Genomic DNA, 23,327 nt, shown 5'->3' on the forward strand with positions numbered 1-23,327 from the left:
AAGCAGAGGCAGTCTATTGCAAGGACCTTCTTTGCTGCTAGTTATCGTAGGCTGTTTTAAGTTAGAAAACTGAATAGCAACACTGAATACTGTAGAAATGCACTCTGCTCAGTAATACTTGAGTTGTTGCAATATTTGATTATCCATCTGGTTGTTACAGAAAAATTCTTAACTGTAATTGATGGTTGCTGCCATAATAGTATATTGCCTGTATTTCTACCTCTAGTAATGGGCTTTATGTGCTAGATTTTAATATCCTTGAGCCTGGGCAAGTGCACAAGTCTTTTTAAAAGAAACATGGTTTACTTGCACAAAACTGGTCAGTTTTGAGAGATCCTAAATGCCCTTGAAGTGGTCTTTGTGGGTGTGAAACAAATGGTGAGAATTTGAATTGGTCCCTCTTATTATAGTATTGAAATTAAGTCTACTTAATTTATCAAGTCATGTTCATGCCCTGATTTTATATACTTGTATCTGTCAGTAAACATTGTGATACTCGAAAAAAAAAAAAAAACTGTCTGAAGGGGAAAAAGAATTAAGTAGACCTGTAATCATTAAAGAAATTGAATCAGTTGCTAAAAATCCATTCACCAAAAAAAAAACAAGGCCCAGATTGTTTCATAGGTGAGTTCTATCTAACTTTCAAGAAACAGATCATTCAATTTTATACTTACCTTTTAAGAAAAAAGATAAAGGAGGAATGCTTCCCAAGTCATTTAATGACACTCTTATAATACTCCTGAAATAACAACCAGTCAATGGCAGTAATAAAAATGAAACGTGTGTGCCAATCTCACTTATGGACATAGATACAAAGATTGTGAAAGCAATATCAGCAATCCATATTCATCAGTGTAAAACAAAAGTACGTTATGACTGAGCTGGGTTTGTCCCAGGAATGTAAGTATGCTCTAATATTAAAATATTGTAAGTATAATTTGCCACATAAACAAATGAAAAGAAAATATCTCAGTAGATTTTAAAAAAGCATTGGATATGAAAGATTCAACAAATATTTATTTTAAAAATTCCTGGCAAAGTATAGAAGGGAAGAATTTCCTTTATCTGATAAAATGTATCTGGTAAAAAGCCATAGGAAACATCATACATGGCAGTGAACCTTCAGAAGTGTAATCCCTTTTAAATTGTTTAAGTATTCTTCTTTTGATGTATGTTTTGGTTGTCTTCCATATCTTTTTATTTTAAGGAATGAACATCTTGATGTAATCTATGTATACTTGTCACATTATTTGCTTAGGAAAAATTCCAAGAAGTAGAATTGTTCAGATCAAGGTTTTACATCTTATAAATTTTATTATATTTTTCCTAAACTTCCATGAAGGAAGATTGTGCAAACTTACAGTGACACAGGCAATTCCTTAGAGTTCCCTTTTTATTCACTTTGTTTATTCAATAGATATTTATTGAGCATTATGATATGCTAAGCTCTCTGCTGGGAGTTGGTGTTCAGTGACAAACACAACAAGTGTGCTAGGCGCCCTTCTGAAACTTACAGATTAGTTTTGGGGTCATCTGTATATCTTCTTAAAATTTATTTATTTTATTTATTTTTGGCTACGTTTATTTGGGTCTTCATTGCTGTGCTCGGGCTTTCTCTAGTTGCGGCGAGCAGGGGCTACTATTCATGGCGGTGCACGGGCCTCTCATTGCGGTGGCCTCTCCCGTTGCGGAGCACAGGCTCTAGGCGCATGGGCTCAGGAGCTGTGGCTCACGGGCTCTAGAGAGCAGGCTCAGCAGTTGTGGCGCACGGGCCTAGCTGCTCCGCGGCACGTGGGATCCTCCCGGACCAGGGCTCGAACCTGCGCCCCCTGCACCGGCAGGCGGACTCTCAACCACTGCGCCACCAGGGAAGCTCTGTATATCTTCTTTAAGAAATTGCTTGTTTGTGACTTATCTATTTTTCTGAATGTTTGGTTTGATTTTCCAGAAGTCAAAATTCTAGGATATTTGGCGTCTGAAGTATAAGGGGTACAAGGAATGAAATCTCATGGGGTACAGTTACTTTGTTTTCCAAACCAAAAATAGAATAGAGGATAGAAAAGCACAATAGTACTTAGATGGGGACAAAAGAACGAAGTGTCTGAAAATAGGTCGGTCCTCAAAAGTCTGAAACATATGATTTCCTCACCCATGGAAAGGGAGGAAGTGCCACACGCAGAGAGGCCGAGGGCATAGGCCATAGACAACCTCATATCCCCAGTTTTGCCTTAAGCAGGCTTTTCAGTAGTTTGATTCAAATTAAACTCAGAAACCCCTATGGAGGAGAACACTTCAATACCATTTATCATTCTCAATCAGCAACTTTAACTTTAAAAATAATACAAAACTCAGTGATGACAAGATAGCAAACTAGCTTCAGCTGCTGGCTCCTTCTTCCCAAATGAAACCTGGAGAAACTACATGATTGAGAGAAAACATGGAACCAAGCAAGTAATAAAAACTATAAGAACACCTGGAGAGGCCAGAGGTGGTCAAAGTGGTATGAAGGATGGCCACACCTGGACAGCAGCGAAAGCAGGAGTCGGAAGAGAGAATCAGTTAGAGATTTTAACTTCTGCACCTGCCTCTTGCCCTTATTGTTTTGGGGTTATCTTCACCCGCCTCATTGCAATAGCCTAGAGCATCCATCGTGGTAGCCCTGGAAGTAGCATCTGGGCAGTGAAGAAGTTGATAAAAGTGCAGGATGACCAGTTGCCCTGCCTTTGAGCATCCTCTGTCCTCCATCTCCTGTGCCTCCAAACCCTCAGGATGATGGAAAATGACCTAGAGAGACTCTGCCTCTTCCCAGTGTTGCTATGTTCTAAGGGTTTAAGGGTGAATCCCTGACAGACGAACTACCAGAGGAGTGAAACCAATTCAGTTTTGGGGGGTGATCAAAAGTTTGATGGTGCTGAGGGCTTCCTCCACCCTGGAGCTCATCCCTGCGCATCTCCTAAAAATCACTGAAGGAACTCTAGTGTGTGTCCCTCGTAACATTTCCTCGTAACATTGGCAGACAGGATTGACCCCAGGAAGATATGGGCTCACAGGCCAAAATAACAAAATGCCCAAAAAAGCACAACCACTTAAAACAGAGACCAAAATCTGGACATAGACCACAAGAAGCAAAACTATTGGAAACGGCAAGCCAACAATTTAAAATACGCATAATTAGTATCCTTAAAGAGATAAAGAAGAATATTAGTAATTTGGAACAGGTACAAGATGTTGGAAAAAATAATCAAATGGAAATATTAAATACAAAAAAGTGTTAAAAGAGAGAAAAACAGGCACCACTTTTATCTAAAACAAAATTAGCATCAGTCAATTAATGGAAAAGTCAGTTAAAGCAAGGAGTCATTTTAAAATGACACAAATACCTCCAACATTTAATCGTCACTTACATAAATGCATATTAATTTGCCAATCTTTTGATAAAGATTCAATGCTTTTTCTTTGAATCTTAGGGTTCTAGGATGCCTTTCTTGCACAAAGCACACCCAAAATATATCTACCAGAACTTCCAGTTTCTATTTCTGTGTGTTTAGTTCAGAGCCAAGAATTAAAGACATCAGCAAAGCATATACGTTAAGAATTTTTCTGTATTTAAACGTTTTATAGTTGTCCTGCTTACCACTAATTTAGTATCATTTTCTATGCAACTAAATTTTACCAAGTTTTTTCTACATATTTAACTTAGTTTTGAAAAACATCAACTCTTTCTTTCATAGTCACACTTAATCTACGTAGTTAAATTAGCAATTACAAATACCAATTTAAAGCAAAGATAAACAGACTTTGGAACAAGTGGAACTGACTCTCATTAAGCCTAAAAATTTATGTGGTAAGAAGGAATGGAGGGTTAAACTAGAGAGTAGAGACTGATTAAGATCTTCTAGTGCACATCTACAGCTGAGTCTTTCCCTCGGTATTTGAATATGATTTGTTTTGCATACAAACTCATTCTGAACATCACTGAAAATACACATGTAGCCCAAGAGAACTTTCTGAGGGATCTTTGTGTGGTAACTCTGAAATACCCAAAGAGTTTGGAACAAAAATAAAATTAGCTCCAAACCACCAAAGTAAGTCAAAGCTAAAACTCTCATACAGAATCGATTTATGCATGCCTGGTTTTTATGTGAAAATATAATTGCCTTCCTTGGAAACAAAGAGAAATACATTCATGTACTGTAATCATTCATAATTTTTGACATTTTACTTATATTGTTAAGGGTGTGCAGTAGCTTCAATACAAAGAGGCTTCAGGGAGGGGGCTTTATAAATCTTGCTGAAAAAGAAGCTCAACAAAGTTAATCAGTGTAAAATAAGAGTTTTCTGGAGTTCAGTACAAGCACTGACAATCTACATTCACTACATTTTAACTCTCCATTACAAAGAAACAAGTCAAGCAAACTTAATTTTCATCAGCTATTGATTTAGTGATATTCGTGCCTTCATAAAAATCATTTGGCAGCTGTTTTCTAATTACATGGCATTATTCAATTGTCATATATTTTTGTCTCATTTTCATTGATTTCTCTGATTTATAAAGACTCTTTCACATGTTCCAATTTCTTATCAGGTTTAGCACAATGTTCTACTCTAAGCTTCAAACCTTCTATTGAATGCCTTTCCATAATCCAATCCACCATAGTTCAGAAATTCAATTCAAAATCTTCTTCCTAATTAAAATGCTTTTTAACCCTTCGTTGTGATATTTTCTTTGTCAGTCAAATCAATGAACTCTTTAACCATCTGGAAAACAAAAAATTAAGAGTTTGAATATTACTATTTACATATAATATAAAGTGTTATATACTTGTATCAGACTTAAAGTCAGATTGAAATACATAAAAAATATATACCTCTTTACATTCTAAATTGTGAAAAACCTACCTCCATGTATTGTACAAGAGATGACCTCAAAGCAAAAGGAAAAGTTGAACAAAGTTTGGTCAGGTTAGATAGCAAATCAGTTGAATTAGCCTTCAAATTACTTTCCCTCAAAAATAGGAGATGGGGTAAGGGTGGTAAAATAGTTTTTTCTGAGAAGTTCTGGTTACTGTCGTACCATTACAGTAAATTATTCAAAATTATCTAATTCAGAAAGTTTATCAAAGGAATTCAAACATGATAGATGCACTAACATAAATGCCAGTGTTTATTAGGTGTAACAGAACATGAAGCAAAGGATCTCTGGAAATTTTCAAGCTAGCTTTACAACTAAGTGTTATTCCAAACACATGCTTCAACTTCTCAGTCTGAAATACTGAGGCAAAGCCTTTCTCAGTGAATACTGGTTTGGTTCTAGTGTTTTGCATTTGTCCTGATATTCTATGCATTACATTGTGAAATAGCTGATCATAAAACAACACTGAGTAATGTCCTTAATCCTAGGCATTTGTAACACTTTCATCAAGGAAATGGAATGGCAGGAAGAAGTCGAACACAGCTCACAGTGTTTGGGGCTCAATATACTGTATGTTGCCAGTGCCAAATCTTCATGTAGAAAGAGCACAATATTCTCATGGTGGATGGAGCAATATATCCTCAGCCATGTTGTGGGTGGTTGTCACTCAGATCAGTGGCAAGGGCTGGGGTATTGGTATTCAACTCAGAGACCTAAAGAAATGACATCATTAGAAATCTTCCTTTTTGTGTACATTCTTCACACTCCCGCTCAAGAGAGAATTCAGCATAGGCTAATTATAAAGATAAAAAGACACACAAGATGAATAAGAAAACAGATTAAGAATAGCTAAATGAAAAAGTAGAAGAAATGGGATATTGACCTTTAAAATTTTTGATAATGTGTGAAGTGTGAATTTTTTTTATACCAATGCCTAACAATATCGATGTTTCTCTTGGTTTTTTCATTAAGAGATTTTTTAAAAGCATGGTTTTAATTTCTTCAAAGAAAATATATTGTTTCAACTAGCTAATTTATTTGTCGGCCAAACCACGGAGAAATTATGTTATGCCATCTCTCTTTTTTTTTTTTTTTTTCCTAAAGGCCAGTACTATTAGATTTGCTGAGAAGATCCTTCTGGAGAACACTTACTTGAACATAATTCTGGTTACTCTAGCCCCCCAAGCCTTTGCAGGTATTCTAGACTAGAGGCTCCACATGCCAACCACAAACTCCTAGCAAAATGTTTACTTTCAAGACTAACAAGACTGTAGGATGAAAAATGGCATTTGCTGCCTACACTGTAAAATTGCCTAAACTGCAACTCTTCTGATAGAAATCCCCTTTCTGCCGTTAGAGCAAAGCTGTGTGGGATAAAATGATACCCTGCTTTACTTATTTTTTTTATGAGCTAAAGAAGTAGAAGTAGGAGAAGTAGTTGAAAGTGATAGAGAATGAAATTTCAGCTCAACGTAAGGAAAGATTTTCTTACAGTTACAGACGTCTAAAAATGCCATTTGCTTCCTTGGTAAGTGGTGAGGTTTCTGCCTTTGGCTGTGTTCAGTTATAAGCTGGAGAGACCGTTAACAAGAGTGTTGGAGCAATCAAGCATTGGCTAGATGTCTGGACTACATACATCACAAGGTGACTCTACCTTTGAAATTCGTGTTCCTATATTGTGGTGTGCCTGTGTATGTGCATGTGTGTGTGTGTATGTGTTTAAATTCATCAAAATAGATCTAAGGCCAGTCTTATTTGGTGAACCAATATTCCTGATCAATATCATGATAATAACTTTGAAGTTGCAGACTTGAGAAGTTATTCTTAACGTAATAGTGTATTAACTTAAATGCAACCTTACAAAACTCTACACTTTTACCTTAATAGCCCCCCAAAGAGGAAGAATCAAAACTGGAAAACCTCCAGAAATAAGAACACTATTATCAGTGTTTACTGGCTAAAGTAATTTAGCAAATTCATAGAAAATAACCTTCCCCTTAAGTTATAAGCTTAAGGATTTCAAGAAAATCTGGCTATAGTATTTATTCAGTTTAATGAAGCTCAGTTCCTTGTAGCTGTAACTACATTTATTTCCTATATTAGCTTTACTTACTTAATGATGCCTATTCATCTTCATAAAATGTGTTCTGTTGTGTTTTTATAGGCTGTGCTTTTGAAATTCTCATGTTTTTAAAAAGTCTAATTAAGTTTAAAAGAAAACAATGAAAAATGCAGGGGATGGGAGAGAGCTGGGTAGCAGCCAGGAGTGCATAAGGAACCCAAGAATTCTCAAACAAAGAAATATTGAGTGGGCCAAAAGTTTCATTTGTTTTTTTTTCTGTAAGATGGCTCTAGTAGCACTTAGCTGTCTTTAACTTCATTCGAAACAATTTTGTTAGATTGTATGTGACAGCTGTCATATCAGCATGCATTTTAAAAAGACATCAAAATTGGTGAATTTTTGTGTAGCCATTTTAATATTGAAGGTGGAAGAAAAATAGCAACACTTTCAGCATATTATGCTTTCTTATTTCAAGAAAGGTAAAAACGCAACTGAGATGCAAAAAAAGATTTGTGCAGTGTATGGAGAAGGTGCTGTGACTGATTGAACATGTCCAAAGTGGTTTGCAAAGTTTCGCACTGGAGATTTCTCGCTCGATGATGCTCCATGGTTAGGTAGACCAGTTGAAGTTGATCGCGACAAAATCGAGACATTACTTGAGAGCAATCGATGTTATACCACGCGGGAGATAGCCGACATGCTCAAAATACCCAAATCAAGTATTGAAAATCATTTGCACCAGCTTGGTTAGCTCAGTAAAGGAGCTCTCTGAACCTCCTTTACTTCAGGGCCTGTATAGTCCTAACCTTGAAGAATCTGATCTTGGATTTGGAGTCCACCTCCTGCAAATGGGGCAGAGACATTGCATGAAGTTTGTCTTATTTTAGGCCATAGATAGATACATAGATACCTAGATACATAGAGATATCAAGATATATATATGTATCGTAATATATATATAAAACCATATACAATCATTATATAAGGCACAGTGAAAAGTCCAGAATTTCTCTAAGGGGAAAGGGGTGAATGGGAAGGAGATTTGTCTTGAAGTTACAAATGCATGGCAAGACCTTTGTTTTTACTTTTTGTACTTTGAGAGGAGGAAAAGTGTTGGAAGAATTGGCTTGGGTGAGCAGATGGTAATAGACATTGCGGGGGGATAAGCATCCCCTACCTCAAGTCACCCCCTGCATCCGCTAGTTGGGTACGAGGAAATTTACCTTTTGGGTTTCTTTGCTTGAAAAACAATGTGGTCGGAGTCACAGATATCTTCCCTAGAAGATATCTAGGGAAGAGTTGCTCTGATGATCAAACAGGATGTATATATGTATGAGACTATACTTTGCAGACTGTAATGTGTTACAAATATTCACCAATACTATTATTACAAACTTCTTGCTGTCCCTGAACCTGAATCTTGTCTAATGGAGAGGCAGCCTAGTCTGGCAGAAGTGGCATGTGCCTTGGACAAAACTCAGGACAACTCAGTTCTTCCCTTTATTGAGCTTTACGTGGGCAAATGCATTACTATTGTTGAGTGCACTTTCCCCAACTGTAAAATAGAAATAATATTATCAATTTATGAGTTTTCTTTTTATAATGACATGAATTGCTAAAAATGTTTAAAGTAAGCAAAAACCTTTAACTCATTCCCTAGCACAAGTTAAGTCCTAAAAAAATGAGTCCCATTAGCATTATTACTATTTTAGAAGTAGTAATACTGATATTATTACAGTGTCCTAAATCTAGAAGAGGATCTCAAAGGATTGCACTTGTACTTATTTGTAACTATAGATCTTCGGCTTTGTAAGGAGAGGCTTCACTCTGGGAACCATGACCTTGACTGGCTACAAAGCTTTCAGATCCCTTATGTCCTGGTGGTAAAGGTCACATGTCTTCAGCACAATTCAAGTCCTATGCTACCTGTAGAGCCCACAGGAATTATTGGGTTCACCTTGAACAGATTTCCTCAGGACTTGGGACTAAGCAAATATTAGAATCCCAGGAGCAAAAGTTTATAATTTTAATAGAATATATTGTAATGTTTGTTTGCAAATCCCCCAATATAGGAATAAAAATTGTTTACTTGTACTCCAGTTTGTTCAGAATAGTTATAGATATACCCAATAATGTGTAAAAAAATGAAATCTGAGATATTCTCTAAAGAAGGCTCCCAGTTAGGAATAAGGGCAAATTTTATTAACAAACAAACAAAAAATTAATCCCAGGACAAAATTATGGGGAAAATAAAATAATATAGTTAGTTCTTTCTTTCCTTTCACTTTTATTATAGTTTTGTAGGTTCTTTAACATCCCAATTGAAATGAATTTCAGTGCATTACTTGGCCAAGTAAATGAAAGTCAATATGTTGAAACAAACTTTAAGTCAAATAAAAGCCATATTGAGGAGTTCATGTGAACTTAATTAGTATTAGTAAAGCAGGGTATAGTGAACTGCTGTAATATTTCTGTACATGAACCACAGTAATATGGTTGTTTCATTCTTTTACTAATAGGAGAAAAAGTCAATCAGAATTAGTAATAAACATATTTTATAAAACAGATATGACTTTTTCTTACTTTCTAGTAAGTACAGTAAGTAACACCAACTGAAAAACATAGTATCAAATAAGTCTTTAGAGAACACGGTTTGCTGACCAGATTATGTTGTTTAACATGTAAATTGTTACCATGAACTTTCTGAGTTTTTAAACACAGATTGTCCTCTTATGCAGTTTAAATATTTCCCTAGTCTTGCTTGCCCTATTAAACGTGCTTTTTTGTCCTAAAGAAAAGCTCTGCTAAGCAAATATTACTTTTAACCTGGGTCCCCTCCACAGGCTCCCAAACTGTGAATTAAGGGAAATAAAACAAATGTTGCTTACTGTACTGGATAAATAAAATGTTGACTCAAGTTATTTTTCATTGACCCTGAGTGGGAAGGAAGTAGATTTGAGGTTATTCATATTAGATACTGAATTAACTAGTTTGACATTTATTATTATTATTGGTTTGGGGGTGGAGTTTGTTCTTTTTTCTTTTTTCCAAAATTGACCAGTAAATCTATTCCCTCAGTAATTGACTACTCTGGGCCAGACTCAGGCAATGAAGGTTTAATGGTCAAATTGGTTGCTTCTGTCAGCTTGGCCTTAAGGTACATTCTCTTTCTGAAACACGTCTTCAGGAGATTTTTGCATGTGAAGCACAAAGTTGAATTTGCCCACACATTTTCATTAAGTGCCCTGAGAAGGAAGTTATTATGAAGCCTGTTCATTCAGAGGAATGTTGTTACATGATATAAGTAGACAAAGGAGTGCTACTCAGTGCTGCTGCCTTGCTATGAAGGGAATCTTTTTTAAAATGCTAACAACCATCTACAATTTAAAATAAGTGAGTCTATTAGATTGTCAAAGGTTTTTTTAAAAATTGATAAAAATTAATTTTGGCAAGAGTGTGAGGAAAGGGCGGCCTCTACACCATTATTAGAGATGTAAATTGGTATAATCTTTCTGAAGGGCAGGCTGGTAGTATGTTGAAAAAGAAAAATTAATATATATCCTTTGACAGAAGTAGCCCAGATCTAGGAATTTCACCTAAGGAGTAATCACTCAGCTGGGGAGAGAGATTTGTATAAAGATGCTCAGTGCAGCACTGTTTATAAGGGGAAAATCTGAAACAACCAAATGTCTAATAATGGGTAATAATAGATACAGTGAAATAAAATTGGGTATGAAGATACAAAGGGATATTGTGCTGCCATTAAAAATTGTTCAGTAGATTGAGATTTATTGCCATGGAAAGAGGCTTGTGAAATATTACTGAGTTAATTAAAGTAAATTATATAAAAATACGGTCAGATTTATGTAACATTATGCATGTTGTCTATATAATCTATGGATTTGTGAATAAAGAGATCACTGAAAAAGATGTTCCACAAAAAGATAAGTGCTTTTTTTGGTTGTTGTTTGTATTTTCCTGCACTCAAGAACAACTTTTAAAGAAAATAAGAAAAAGATTAGATAAGAATGCTTGATAACTTCCTGAAAGTAAAAAGATGAAGAGTTGGAGCTTAAGCAAGGCTAAAGAAGGAAAACATTTGGGAAGTATTTTATTCCACTTTAAAATTTTTGTTATAATTTAATTCAGTTTTTTAAGCTATGAAAGTAACATGTTCATGGTAAAAAACAAAATTTAATAGGAATGTCAAACGTCTGTAAAGTGGAGTGCAAGTTATGTGTATATGTATATGTATATGTATATGTTAATACACGATGGATTCATACGTGTACAGACATATCCTTTGTTTCCTTAACTTACTTTTTTTTTTAATGTCTCACAATCAGAAGTCCTAACTCCAGCTAATAACTGCTGAATTCATCACACACATTTCTGAACCAAACATGCTGGGCTGAGCGTGGGGAAAGAGGTGGACCCCAGAGGCAAATTGGGGTATGACCACTAACAAGAGGCTGAATGGATCCTAGTCAGCAAAATGTCCCCTCTAAAGTAAAATACACTTGGGATGGGGACCGGAGAAGGAGAAGCCCTATGAATTTAACCTTGATATGTGATTATTAATGTCAAAAACTGGATAGCTGCTCTGGACTGAATGTCTCCCCTTAATCCCCTTCAAATTCATTTGTTGAAGTCCTAATCCCCAGTGTGATGGCATTTGGAGGTGGGGCCTTTGGGAGGTAATTAGGTCATGAGGGTGAAGTGCTCATGAATGGAATTAGTGCCTTCAGAAAAAGAGACACAAGAGAGAAGATCTCTCTTTCTCTCTGCCATGTAAGGATACAGCAAGTAGGCTGCTGTTTGCAAACCAGGAAGAGGACCCTCACCAGAACTAAATCAGCCAGCACCTGGATCTTGGACTTCCCAGACCCAGAACTATGAGAAATAAATTTCTGTTGTTCAAGGCACCCAATCTATAGTATTTTGTTATAGCAGCCTGACATGTTATGGCAGATTAAGACAGCAGCCAAATCTCACTTTTTGAAAAAGTAAAGACATAATGAGATAGAAAAGTGTCCCCCATCTCCTACATTTCCCCCTATATTTTCAAGCTGTCTGTGGTTATTTGAGTGACGGTGTTTGTTTAGATGGGCTGGCCTAGAATGTAAAGTGAGTACTCAGGATAATTGACGATCACTAACCCCTGCAGAAAGACCATCCTGTACCAAAAGAGCTGTGGTTTTTTTTTTAATCCATTCTTTCTATTACTGGTTTTAAATAATGCGTCTGACAAGATTCTGCTTTTCTTTCTGTCAGCTGTCGGTGAACAGGTATTGGTCATTATTTGTGGGGCTGTAAATACATTACATGAAAAAATAATGAGTCCTTAAAAAATCAAGAGAAATGTCTCCAGAGACGTCTACCTAACATGGTGATTTATGTAGGTCTGGGAAAGAAGTTTCAGAACTTCCAAATGAATAGTCTGGATCATAAACTAAAATCTCTTCTAAATCTGCCTTTGCTGTAGCCCTTGGACACATTTCCCTTTCACTTCTAATCTGGAATTTGGAGAATGCTTTTCTTGTTCAACTTAAATTGTTTAGTTAATGGTCTAAGAATAACTCTTGGGGGCATCCCTCAGCATAACATGTTATTACTCTATCCCTCTGACTGAATTTGATGTCTCGATTGTGTTCTTGCTGAATTAACTGATCCCTGGGATTAATCATTTCCATTTTACCAGCTAGAGATTGTAGACATTTAATGGATATACCTACATCAGTCAATTTAATGAGTCGCATTGTCTGAAGTTTGAAATATACTGATTATTCTAATATTGAAATATAATCGACATTCACCCTCACTACAGGTTTCTAAGTTTTCCAGGTTTGCCCTTCCTGCCTGCCTGAGGAAGGTAATTTAGATAAAGCTCTTTTTTTCTTTTTTTTATTTAGTTCTTCAGGGTCTGGGAACTCACGTGTATCTACTAAACAATTCTTGCATCGTTCACTATGGTACACGTTAAGCAAATCATGTAGTTTCAGTTTCTGTAACAGGGACTATTCTTTCGTCCTAGTAGGAATTGTTCCATGGAGGATCAGGCCAGTTAATCTCACCCTGGGGTATCTCTGGCAGCCTTGCAGTTGGAAAGGAGGGTGGGATGTTGACACGGCTGCAGCATCTGTCACTGGGTAGAGAGCCAGTGTAGAGTCAGCTGACCTGGCAGGATAGGCAGGGCCCCTGCACCCCGCCAGAGGCTGAGCAGAAGGCCAAAGGATGGCCTTCCCAGTTACAGGAGGACCATTCAGTCACCAAATACAGTCACAAGAAATTAAATGGACTCAAAGCTGAGTCATAATTCATGGGTTTTGTTTTCTGTTTTGTTTTCAGTTGTTTGAATTTATGAACTTCTTGGCTGAGAACGTCATCTTCTGTTACATGGGCCTGGCGCTGTTCACGTTCCAGAATCATATCTTTAATGCTCTTTTCATACTTGGAGCCTTTGTATCCTTTGAAATACAGAACAATGGGTGATGAGAAAAGAGAACAAACTACTTACCTTTAGTGATTATTCTGTTAAATTGTTAAAGTATTTCCTCAGGTTTACTGCAAAGCTCAAATTCAAGGCAGACAAGTAATTCTAATTAGGGGTGGAAATTATTCTAAGAAATTGGGGCCTTTATTAAATGTTATGGTTCAGGATAAAAAGTTTGGAAAATACTGAGGGAAGTAAGGGGGAAAAACTAAAAGAAAATGACATTTTTTGAATATTCAAAATATGTTTAACTCAAATTATGAATCATTTATATAAAGAGTATGTCAATCCATTTTTTATATTTAATCTGCATTAGAATGTATCAGAAGACAGCCAGGATTTAGAACTTCAGAAATACTTTCAGTGCAAGATGGTAAAATCTTTTTTTCCAGTGAGGACTTTGAAAAAAAGATAGTAAAGATCAAGTGAAATTAACATGATAGATGTGCTTTCAATGTCTTAAGCACTGTGCACATGTAAGTTTATTTTAATAAGCTAGCCCCTTTCCTGTAAGTAAAAGGACAGGTGAAATCTAGACTTCAGTTTTAATGCAGAGGGCTTTTCTAGCTCTAGGTCTGGGTATAAGCATTCCCAGTAGGAAGGGATGTCTATCAGAAAGGATACTGAGCCACTGCGCATGTCCCCAAGGACAGTCAGCAGCTGTTGTCCTTGTTCCCACCTGGAAAATGGGCAGATGCCCCCTAGGATCACAGGCAGACGATTGTAACAGCCAAGAGAGCCGACTCCTCTCTGGAAGCCAGTGTCCAACTAAGCACCGGCACCTACCTCTGGTTCTCTTTTCATTGAGCAGTCAAGTGAATTTTCAAATTCCATCTGAAACCTGGATCTTAGAAGGAAGCTCCCTCTTCCCAAATAACTCCATCCCATTTGAGGACAAACTAGAATAGACAGACTATCAGGGAAGGAGTCCAAGATGTCAAAAGAGGAGAGATGACTACCACAAATATTTTCATAGATTTTTAACCTAGAAAGCTTGGAGTTTAGTGAAACACCTCTTAAAGCAGAAGTTGTATTATACATTTAGACAGGCAGTTCCTCTCAAAATTAAATCCACTAAAAGAAAAAAAATAAGTGAAACTTGCTAGGTTTAAGGAGTATAAACTGATGGAAAGTAAGATGATAATCGTGAGCTGAAGCACATTTATCCTTTCTAAAGTGCTGCTTGAGAGGACAATACCACAGCCTCGGAACAGTCTCTGCCTCACATTTTGCAGCAGACCTGAGTGTAGAGTCAGTTATCAGCAGCATAAACATGATGAGAAAATTTACAGGGATTGAAATGGTATTGAGTTAACAATTTTAAACCGAGTATAGGTTCAAAGAAGACAGAGTTCTCTACTGTTTCTGGAAAGGAACTGACGTTGAAAAATGAATTTTGGAAGCAAGTTGGACATACATGTATTGACATGTTTATTCCTGTTTTCTGGGTCCTAATATAGAGAAGCTTTAGGACATAATATTTAAAGCTCAAGAACTCTCACCCTTATTGCAGCAACATTTTCCTCAATGTTTCCCTGTGCTTATCCACAGCTAGCAATTTTTGTAGCCAGAGCATGCAACATATATCCCCTCTCCTTCCTCCTGAATCTGGGCCGGAAACACAAGATCCCCTGGAACTTTCAGCACATAATGATGTTTTCAGGTATGTGAACTACACTGTGTGTTAGCGCACGTCTTCTCTCGTAATTTCCCAGTGCTTGGACAACCATGAGGATACTTAGAGACCTTCTGGGGAAGCATAACTTCTCTTTATCCCATTGTACATACTGCCATGTGGATATCCATAAGTTCTGAACAACAATGGGATTTTTTTTTTTCCAGAAGGGAAATGCAATTAAAGGGAATCTTGTTGGAATGGCCTCAAGGTTCAGTATCTGCCGGAAACTGGCCTGGAATAGGCATTGGACTTTCCCCTGACTTATTTCAGATCAATTTTCACTTGGGAGAATTTGCATAATTTAATAATTTCATAAATTGCATACTTGCAGGTAAATAGTGTGTAAATGGTACCATTTTTGTTCAGTGTTAAAGCTCCTTCTCTTTAGAAACCCTGCTCCTTCTCTAATGCCAAGCTCCAGCAACTTCTTATGGTTAATACAAAAGCAAATCATATCTAAGTATGATCAGTTATTAGTTGAGAAAACAAGTATTAATTGCACTCCCACCAAATGCCAAGAGCCGTTCTAGGCACATGTGGATGAGATCAACAGGATCTCTGCTCTCAAACCATACCTGAAGGCTCTTTTTTTCCCAAAGAAAATAAACAAAATGAATTTGCTGACCCTGAACTACCCTGGGGATTCTGTTTCTCTCTGTTCAATTAATTTTCCTACCATCAGCCTTTTCTTGTTTGGAGACCTTTCCCCTTACATGCCTTCTATGTATTTGTGCACTTATATTACACTCAGAGGTAGTTCATTGGAAGATGCATGAGAGTAAAACAAAACTGCTTCAGAATAGAGCAAACAAAATTTGGGGTATTCAGGGAGATATGGAAAGAGTGAGGAAAACTATCATTTATTGAGTATCTGCTGTTTGCCACTCACTATATATCAATCCTATAAAGCAGATATTAACCCATTTTGTATATGGAAAAACTGAGGTTCAGGATCTCAAAGAGGTCAAGTAACTTGGCCAAGGATGAACTCATCCCTAACCCCAGGTCTGTGAGACTTCACCTCAAACCCAACTAAGTGTCCCAGATCCACATTTTTAGACGTAGTAGTAGGAATAAAAGGCTTGCTTCACCTTCAGGTCCCTCCTAGCCTGTTCCACACAGTAAAGGGTGGGAGCTCTCAGGCTGAGAATGAGTCATGTAATCAAGTACTGGCAAATGGAGACCCAGAGTTTAAAAATGTCCTTCTGTAGGCCTCGGACAGTGCTGCTCTACGTTTCCAGACATGCCGGCGGGGTGAGAGAGGGAGTCATACAGAGGATAATTCGTACCGATAGGTGATCTTTGACTTAGAGCAGTGATGAACTTTGGTAATGATTGACTCCATTGTGGGAAAACAAAAGGCAAATTGGATCACATAAATAAGAAGTCGGCACTGGGTTGCACTTTTGCAAAGCATTTCTAGGAGTTGGGAAGCACTTTTCCTTCGTTCCCATCAAGATATCAGTAGCTTTACTCTGGAGAATGGTGGTTTATTCTTAAAACTTGGAGATTATATTTTAAACAATGCTTTTTTTTACAAAGAAGATTGTGAGAGAAGTGCAAGGTTTAGATAGCCATGTTGGGATGTGAAGTGTCTGCCCAAATAACCTCGTGGCTTTCTGGATTTGGCACCTTCTATGTTTGCTTAGCTGTTGGATTGGAGCTGCATTAAAAACTGAGGCCAGCAGTATGGTGTGTATGACCAGGGGATGTGCGGAAGCCCAGAATTCGGTGATACCTTTATGATATCCTAAATCAGAGAGTCAGCAAACTATGGCCTTTGAACCAAATCTAGCCCACAGGAATTTTGTAACTAAAGTTGGAACACAGCTATACCCCTCTGTTTACATATTGTCTGTGGCTGCCTTTTGTGCTCTAAGAGCAGAGGCGAATGTTGCAACAGAAATTGTATGGCCCACAAAACCTAAAATATTTACTATCTGGCCCTGTTCTAGATCATCTTCATCCTCTAGAAGAAAAATAATAACCCCATCACTTTAATGGGATTGACATTAATAGTTTAATTCAAGGGAATATCCATCTGCTAGTTCCTAGCATTAAGAACATTGGATTTTCCACTAAAAAGCTGTCTTCTTAAAAATGAGGAGATTATAATGTTATATGGTTATGTAATGGAATCATAGATGCTCAACTCCAAAGTCACTTTATACCTTTCTAAGACCTTTTGTGGGTAATGTTTTGAGACTCATAGCCAGGGCAAGATAAGATAGGCGCTCTTGGTCTCTTCCTGCAGATTACAAAAAAGAAAGAGAGAGAGAAAGACATGGAGAGTTTTTGAGTATCTTGCTCACGATCTGACAACTCATAAGAGATGAAATTGAGACTTGAACCCAGGCCTCTTGACTTTGAATTTAGAGCCTTCTCATCTGTCTTGACACAACTTCAGATTTACCCTCAAGGTCATGAGAACAAAAGTTAAATCAAAACCGTGCCCTTCCTAGCCCAGGCCAACTCCAGCATGTCTTAACATGTCTCTCATGAAAACCTGACCCCGATCCTGTTCACAGTAAACCACACACGTGGGTGACACCCCTCCCAGCCATAGTCTCAGGTTCTACACTGCACCCACTGACTCCCTTCAGAGTGTAGGAAGGACCAATGGAGTTCACCATGTGCAGGGCAGTATTTTTCTTCAAAAGAATGGTCCAGACTGGGCTTTGATTTTCTGCATGAATTCTGATATGCCATACCTCACTCAGGACCTAAAGTTTTAAATATATTTGCCAGGAAGTACAGAATTTAAAAGGTCAACGTAAGGTAATGTAAGCCTGAGGAGGAAGTGAAAAAGCAGATCAAATAACACACTGTCTAGCCTTTTCTGGGTGTGTGGGCACAACAGCTGCTGAAGCCAGAAGACACAGCCAAACCCCTTAAAGAATACTTGCATTATAATGTAGTTTAATGCTCTTAATTATGTCTAGAGTGGTTTTGGTCATCCAGTAAGAAGGATAAGTTTGGAAGCTGTCTGGTGGAAACCACTTGTCCATGCTTCACTAATAAATTTAGATGGAGCCTTTCTTTACATAACTTAAAACATTTTTCAAAGAGTCCTCTGGAGAAGATAAACAACAATGACCCTCGATCTAAAATGGGAGCGTGAATTTATTTACACAATCCCTCGATCAGTCACCCAGCTACTCATTCAGCAGACACTCCCTGACAGGCTCTCTTTGGTAGGTATTTGGGTGAACAAAGACAGCGATGAGAACCCTGCCCTTAAGGTGGCTTGCAGGCTAAGAGAGAGAACTTGGCTTTGGGCCAAGCTTGGTTCCCTAAGCCGATGCACCACAGATGTTTCAAAGACCAATCAAATAAGAACCAGAATTTCTGTCTTAGTCAATTACACCTACTATTTGACAAAGCCTTTTCCATCAACTTTACCCTCACCTTGTACATGCCTTTTTGCACTGGGCAGGTAGAGAACTGGTGATGTATTTCAAGCAGAAGTGGATTTAGTTGTAAAGTTAAAGAAGCTTCAGTTTTAAGCTCCCCGTGTCCCCCTTCCAAGACCCTGGGATGGGCGCTAGCAGTGTGTCCTAATGGTATATAAAATTTGTGAAAGGTGTTTTTGTATCATTTTTCTTAAAGAGGATCCAAAAATGTGTAAGTTTCAGGCCCCATAAAACCTGAATCAGACCTGTTTCCAAATCTGGATGCACCTGGAGGTGACAGTTTGCAGAGGGATCCAGCTGCTTGTTACTTACCTCCTGTTGGGGAGCACACACTACCGGCAGTGAGCATTGAAGCAAGGCATGGAGCTGTGTAGATGGCTGGGGTACAGCAGTGTTTTTGAGCAAAGCACACATTGTTCATTGATGACCTTACTGCCACTTCCACCACCCTGTGCCCTCCCCAGCCCCCGCACCCCCACCGTCTCCACCTTTGGCCTCTAGAGCCAGTTAAACTGAGCGAAGCAACTGTCAGGACCCAGATTGAATTTCTCACCTAGCACAGACCCTACCCGATTGGTTTTGTGTAATCTAGTAATCCACACACATGCAGCCTTGGAACCTTAAAATGAGGTCTCAAGGTCAGGAGCAGTGTGGTCTCTCTGCTTCATTTGCCTTGAGAAGCTTTTAATAACGCAATTTCTGTTTTTGGTAGCTAGGTTGCAGTTAAGAGTCAGTTGGGGAAGTCTACCCTGAGACATTTTCAGACCTTCTTTAAATTCAAGGCCAGGAGTTCACAACTGTTCTGCTGTATCATGTGACACCCGGAACAAAGGGCTTAAGAGGACCGCTAAGCTCCCCTGAAACTGTTCCTGTCCCTCTCAGCACAGCCGTAGTTAGTGCCTGGGGTGAGCTGCCCTGCCCAGTTCTCAGCTCCCTTGAAACCGGAGAAGCAGAGCTCTGTGGTTTAAATTAAAGGAGGAGATGTGCTTTGCACAAATTAGCTTTCCTATTGATGTGGTGCATATTACAAAGATCGGGCCTCTTGTTTTAATTCAAATCCATGTGCTGCAATTTTGATTTAATTTAAAACTAAATAAGAGCCGGGAATTGCTGAAGGAGAGGAAAAACCAAGCCCAGTTGAGCCCCGGCAGCCTTCCTGAAACCACCGTGGCTGGCGACTTTAGCCTACTGGGCTTCAGAGGCTCCATGCAGAGCTGCTGTGCTGATCCGGACGGAACGGAGGCCCTGAAGCACCCGGGCAGGTTCAAGGGCCCCAACGGTGGGTCACAGGACATAATTCTCCAATTTGTCCATTTCTGTTGCAGTTTGAAGAGACATTGCACCCCTGATGTGTCCTATTGCATAAACTAGGAAGGGTTTTTAACCGGGGAAATGTGACCTCAGTGTATGGATATAATATAAAACCTCATCCAAGAGTTTACATAGCCATAAAGACAACAACACCAAGGGTGGCCAGGCTTTGCTACTAATGTTGCTTGTCGCTCATTTGATCGTCCCCAGCACTCATTAGCATTCAGACAGCTGCTGGCACCAAAGAACTGAGAGAAAGGCCTGGAAGTAAAACTTTAAGAAAACTTTCCCATTAGCATTCAGTTTTTTCCCCCTTAATGGTAAAAAGACTGCCATTACTATTCAAGTTCTGGGAAATAGTGTATAGAACCTCAGTGTTCTACAGAAGGACAGCTTAAGGACCACTGCCCAGGTGTAGGTGACAACCTTTCTCAGTGTCTTTTTGGTGAGCCACCAATCAGGCCATTGTCAGAGCCAGTCTGAGACTTTGACCAAGAAGTGGCCTTCCCAGTTGATTTATCAGTTATACCCAGGAAGAAAACATAAGTGGAATTCATGAAAGTGAAGAGTCAAGGTTATTTTTTCAGCAGTGCCTAGGAACAGGACTCTGTGTCTATGACCACCCAAATTAATGGAACGCTATTAAGCCATAGCGTTCCCACAATAACTACCAGCCACCATGTAAAAGGGACACTTCCATGCTTTGTTGATCCTTCAAACCCAAAAGTGTGGTCCAGGGACCAGCAGCTAGGACATCACTTGGGGTCTCTTTAGAAATGCTGAATCCGAATCTGCTTTCTAACAAAATCCCCAGGCAATTCGCATGCATGTGAAAGTTTGAGAAGTGCATCCCAGAACATAATCACAATTTGTGGTTTCTGTTCTGAACCTCTCTCTTCAATCCATCCCTCTCACCTTATTCTGTTCTGCTTTGGACCCCCTTGGGTGCCAGGCTTGCTTCCTTTTTTTTTTTTTTTAGCATTCAAGTTGAAGAACTTCAATTTTTATTTTGTGTTGTTTTTTCTTTTACATCTTTATTGGAGTATAACTGCTTTACAATGGTGTGCTAGTTTCTGCTTCATAACAAAGTGAATCAGTCACACACACATATATGTTCCCATATCCCTTCCCCTTCCCCCTCGCGTCTCCCTCCCTCCCACCCTCCCTATCCCACCCCTCTAGGTGGTCACAGAGCACCGAGCTGATCTCCCTGTGCTCTGCGGCTGCTTCCCACTAGCTATCTACCTTACATTTGGTAGTGTATATATGTCAGTGCCACTCTCTCACTTTGTCACAGCTTACCCTTCCCCCTCCCCATATCCTCAAGTCCATTGCTTCTTGTCCTTCCCCTTGCCGTCTGATCAGCACAGCAATGTTTACCCAGTTACAGAATCTCCTCCAGTTCCTCGAGTATGTGGAATTCTTTCCCTGTTCACGCAGGCTCTCCATCTGTCTGGACCCCTTTCCGCACACACAGCCCCACCCCTCACTCTTTTACTCAGCTAATACCTTTTATCCTTCAGATCTTGGCTTAGACATCACTTCCTGTAGGAAACCTTGTAACTCCTCAAGTCTGGGTTGATGTCCCTCTCCTCTGTTTCCGTAACACCCAATACTTCTCCTCCCCTAGCACCCATCACATTCTACCATGATTTTTGGTTTGCCTGCCTGTGTGCCCCTCTAGACAGGGAGCTTTGTGAGGCCCAATACTTATCTGTTTCATTCACTCTGTACCTCAGCACCCAGCCCACTACTTGAACCTTCCACAAATAATTGACAGATGAATAGGCAAATGAATGAACAACCTACAACAATGTCTATGCAACTAAAATTGTACATTTCACTAAAATTTCACTTAAGGACTATCCATTCCTGTTCTATCAGCCTGGGAACTTCTGAATCCAGAATTGACCCCAAAGGCAGCTCTCAGACCATGTTTGCCCAGGTGGGAGCTAAGCAACAATAAATTTAAGGAAAGAGATCAACAAATAAAGACTTTTGTTTTTGAAATAAAAGAAAATATTTTTTACCTACTCACTTCTGGCTAAAAAACCCTTCCCTGAGCATTCATAACAGTAAACATTGTTAATACTTCCTCAACAGTAGCATTCGGATATGAAACTATTTTTCAAATCTTTGCTTGCTTTGTGTTGGATGGATGTTTATGATTTCCAGTTAAAGACCTAAGATCTCATTAAAAACCCTGGGACTTTTATATGAGCCAAATGATTTGAATCAAGAATCAGGCTTGGGGCTTCCCTGGTGGCGCAGTGGTTGAGAGTCCGCCTGCCGATGCAGGGCACGCGGGTTCGTGCCCCGGTCCGGGAAGACCCCACATGCCGCGGAGCCTCTGGGCCCGCGAGCCATGGCCGCTGAGCCTGCGCGTCCGGAGCCTGTGCTCCGCAACGGGAGAGGCCACAACAGTGAGAGGCCCGTGTACCGCAAAAAAAAAAAAAAAAAAAGAATCAGGCTTGACTTCAGCTCAGGAAAAAATTTCTTTAAATGTATGTACAAGGGTTGTCTGAGAGTCTGAGTCTTCTAAGCAACAGGACTGTTTCTTTTCTTGGCTTGAGGGGATCTTAGTTCCCCGACCAAGGATCGAACCCCGGGCTTGGCAGTGAAAGCGCCAGGTCCTAACCCCTGGACCGCCAGGGAATTCCTGACAGGACTCTTTCTCTCCTTGTCTCTTCCTTTGTTCATCCTTCCAGAGAGCGACAGCCCAGATGACGCCATCACGTTGTCAAGCATTCCTTGCCAGGCCTTCCTGTTCTCAGCCCCTCCCGCGGAGTCCAGGGTTCCCTCCCGCTCCCGTGGTGGTATATCTCCTTCCTGCTCTGGGTGTATCTTGTGCAATTAATTAGGCCACTGTCTCTTCCTTACCAGTACAAGGTCACTAACCAGCTAATGGGACATAGGCTGAGAACATTTTCTCCATTAGAGTGGATGAACATCTACCAAGTCCCCACCTCTCTCACGTGACACCCACTGTGGCCCGGGGAAGGCATTAGTGAGCAGGTGGCTGACCGGTGAAGGTCTTCTGCGGTCTTCAAACGGGACAGGGTTAACCAGCTTATGCAGGAAATGAGTCATGAAAATGTTCTAACCAGTGTGTCAAACAGTCAGAAAAAAGACATCTTGAATAACAAGTAACCACGTGCCACATTGCTGTGACAAAGTAGACAAGCACGGCAGGTCCGGATGAACCGAAGATCCCATTAAGTCCTCATAGTTTCAAATGCTGAGAAAAGTTTATGTGATGATGACAAATTCAGAACATCGGAGAACTAGCTTTGAGCTACAGCCAGCCCCATAGTGTCCTCCTATGATTAGGTCAAAATAGCCTATTCTTCACTTAGTTCCAAAATAAATTTTCAGTAAAAGTTATTAGCTTTTGCATTTTTAAGCAGCATATTAGATTCTATTGGGCACCCCACATATTTTCTAAATAGGAACTACCA

General features: G+C 39.2%; 1 protein-coding gene across 7 annotated transcripts in view; it reads left to right on the forward strand.

Annotated features, from left to right (window-relative positions):
• Positions 1 to 23,327, forward strand: part of SLC9A9 (solute carrier family 9 member A9) — a 667,550-nt gene that overhangs the window by 440,750 nt on the left and 203,473 nt on the right. For all 7 annotated transcript variants that reach the window (XM_029215042.1, XM_029215041.1, XM_029215045.1 and 4 more), the window contains 2 exons: positions 13,323 to 13,436; positions 15,019 to 15,130. In XM_029215042.1, the coding sequence (XP_029070875.1) occupies positions 13,323 to 13,436; positions 15,019 to 15,130 (226 nt within the window). The remainder of the gene's footprint in view (positions 1 to 13,322; positions 13,437 to 15,018; positions 15,131 to 23,327) is intronic.

This window comes from Monodon monoceros, unplaced genomic scaffold (genome assembly GCF_005190385.1).
Source record: "Monodon monoceros isolate NGI ecotype Baffin Bay Population unplaced genomic scaffold, NGI_Narwhal_1 Super_Scaffold_11, whole genome shotgun sequence".
Lineage (NCBI taxonomy): Eukaryota > Metazoa > Chordata > Mammalia > Artiodactyla > Monodontidae > Monodon > Monodon monoceros.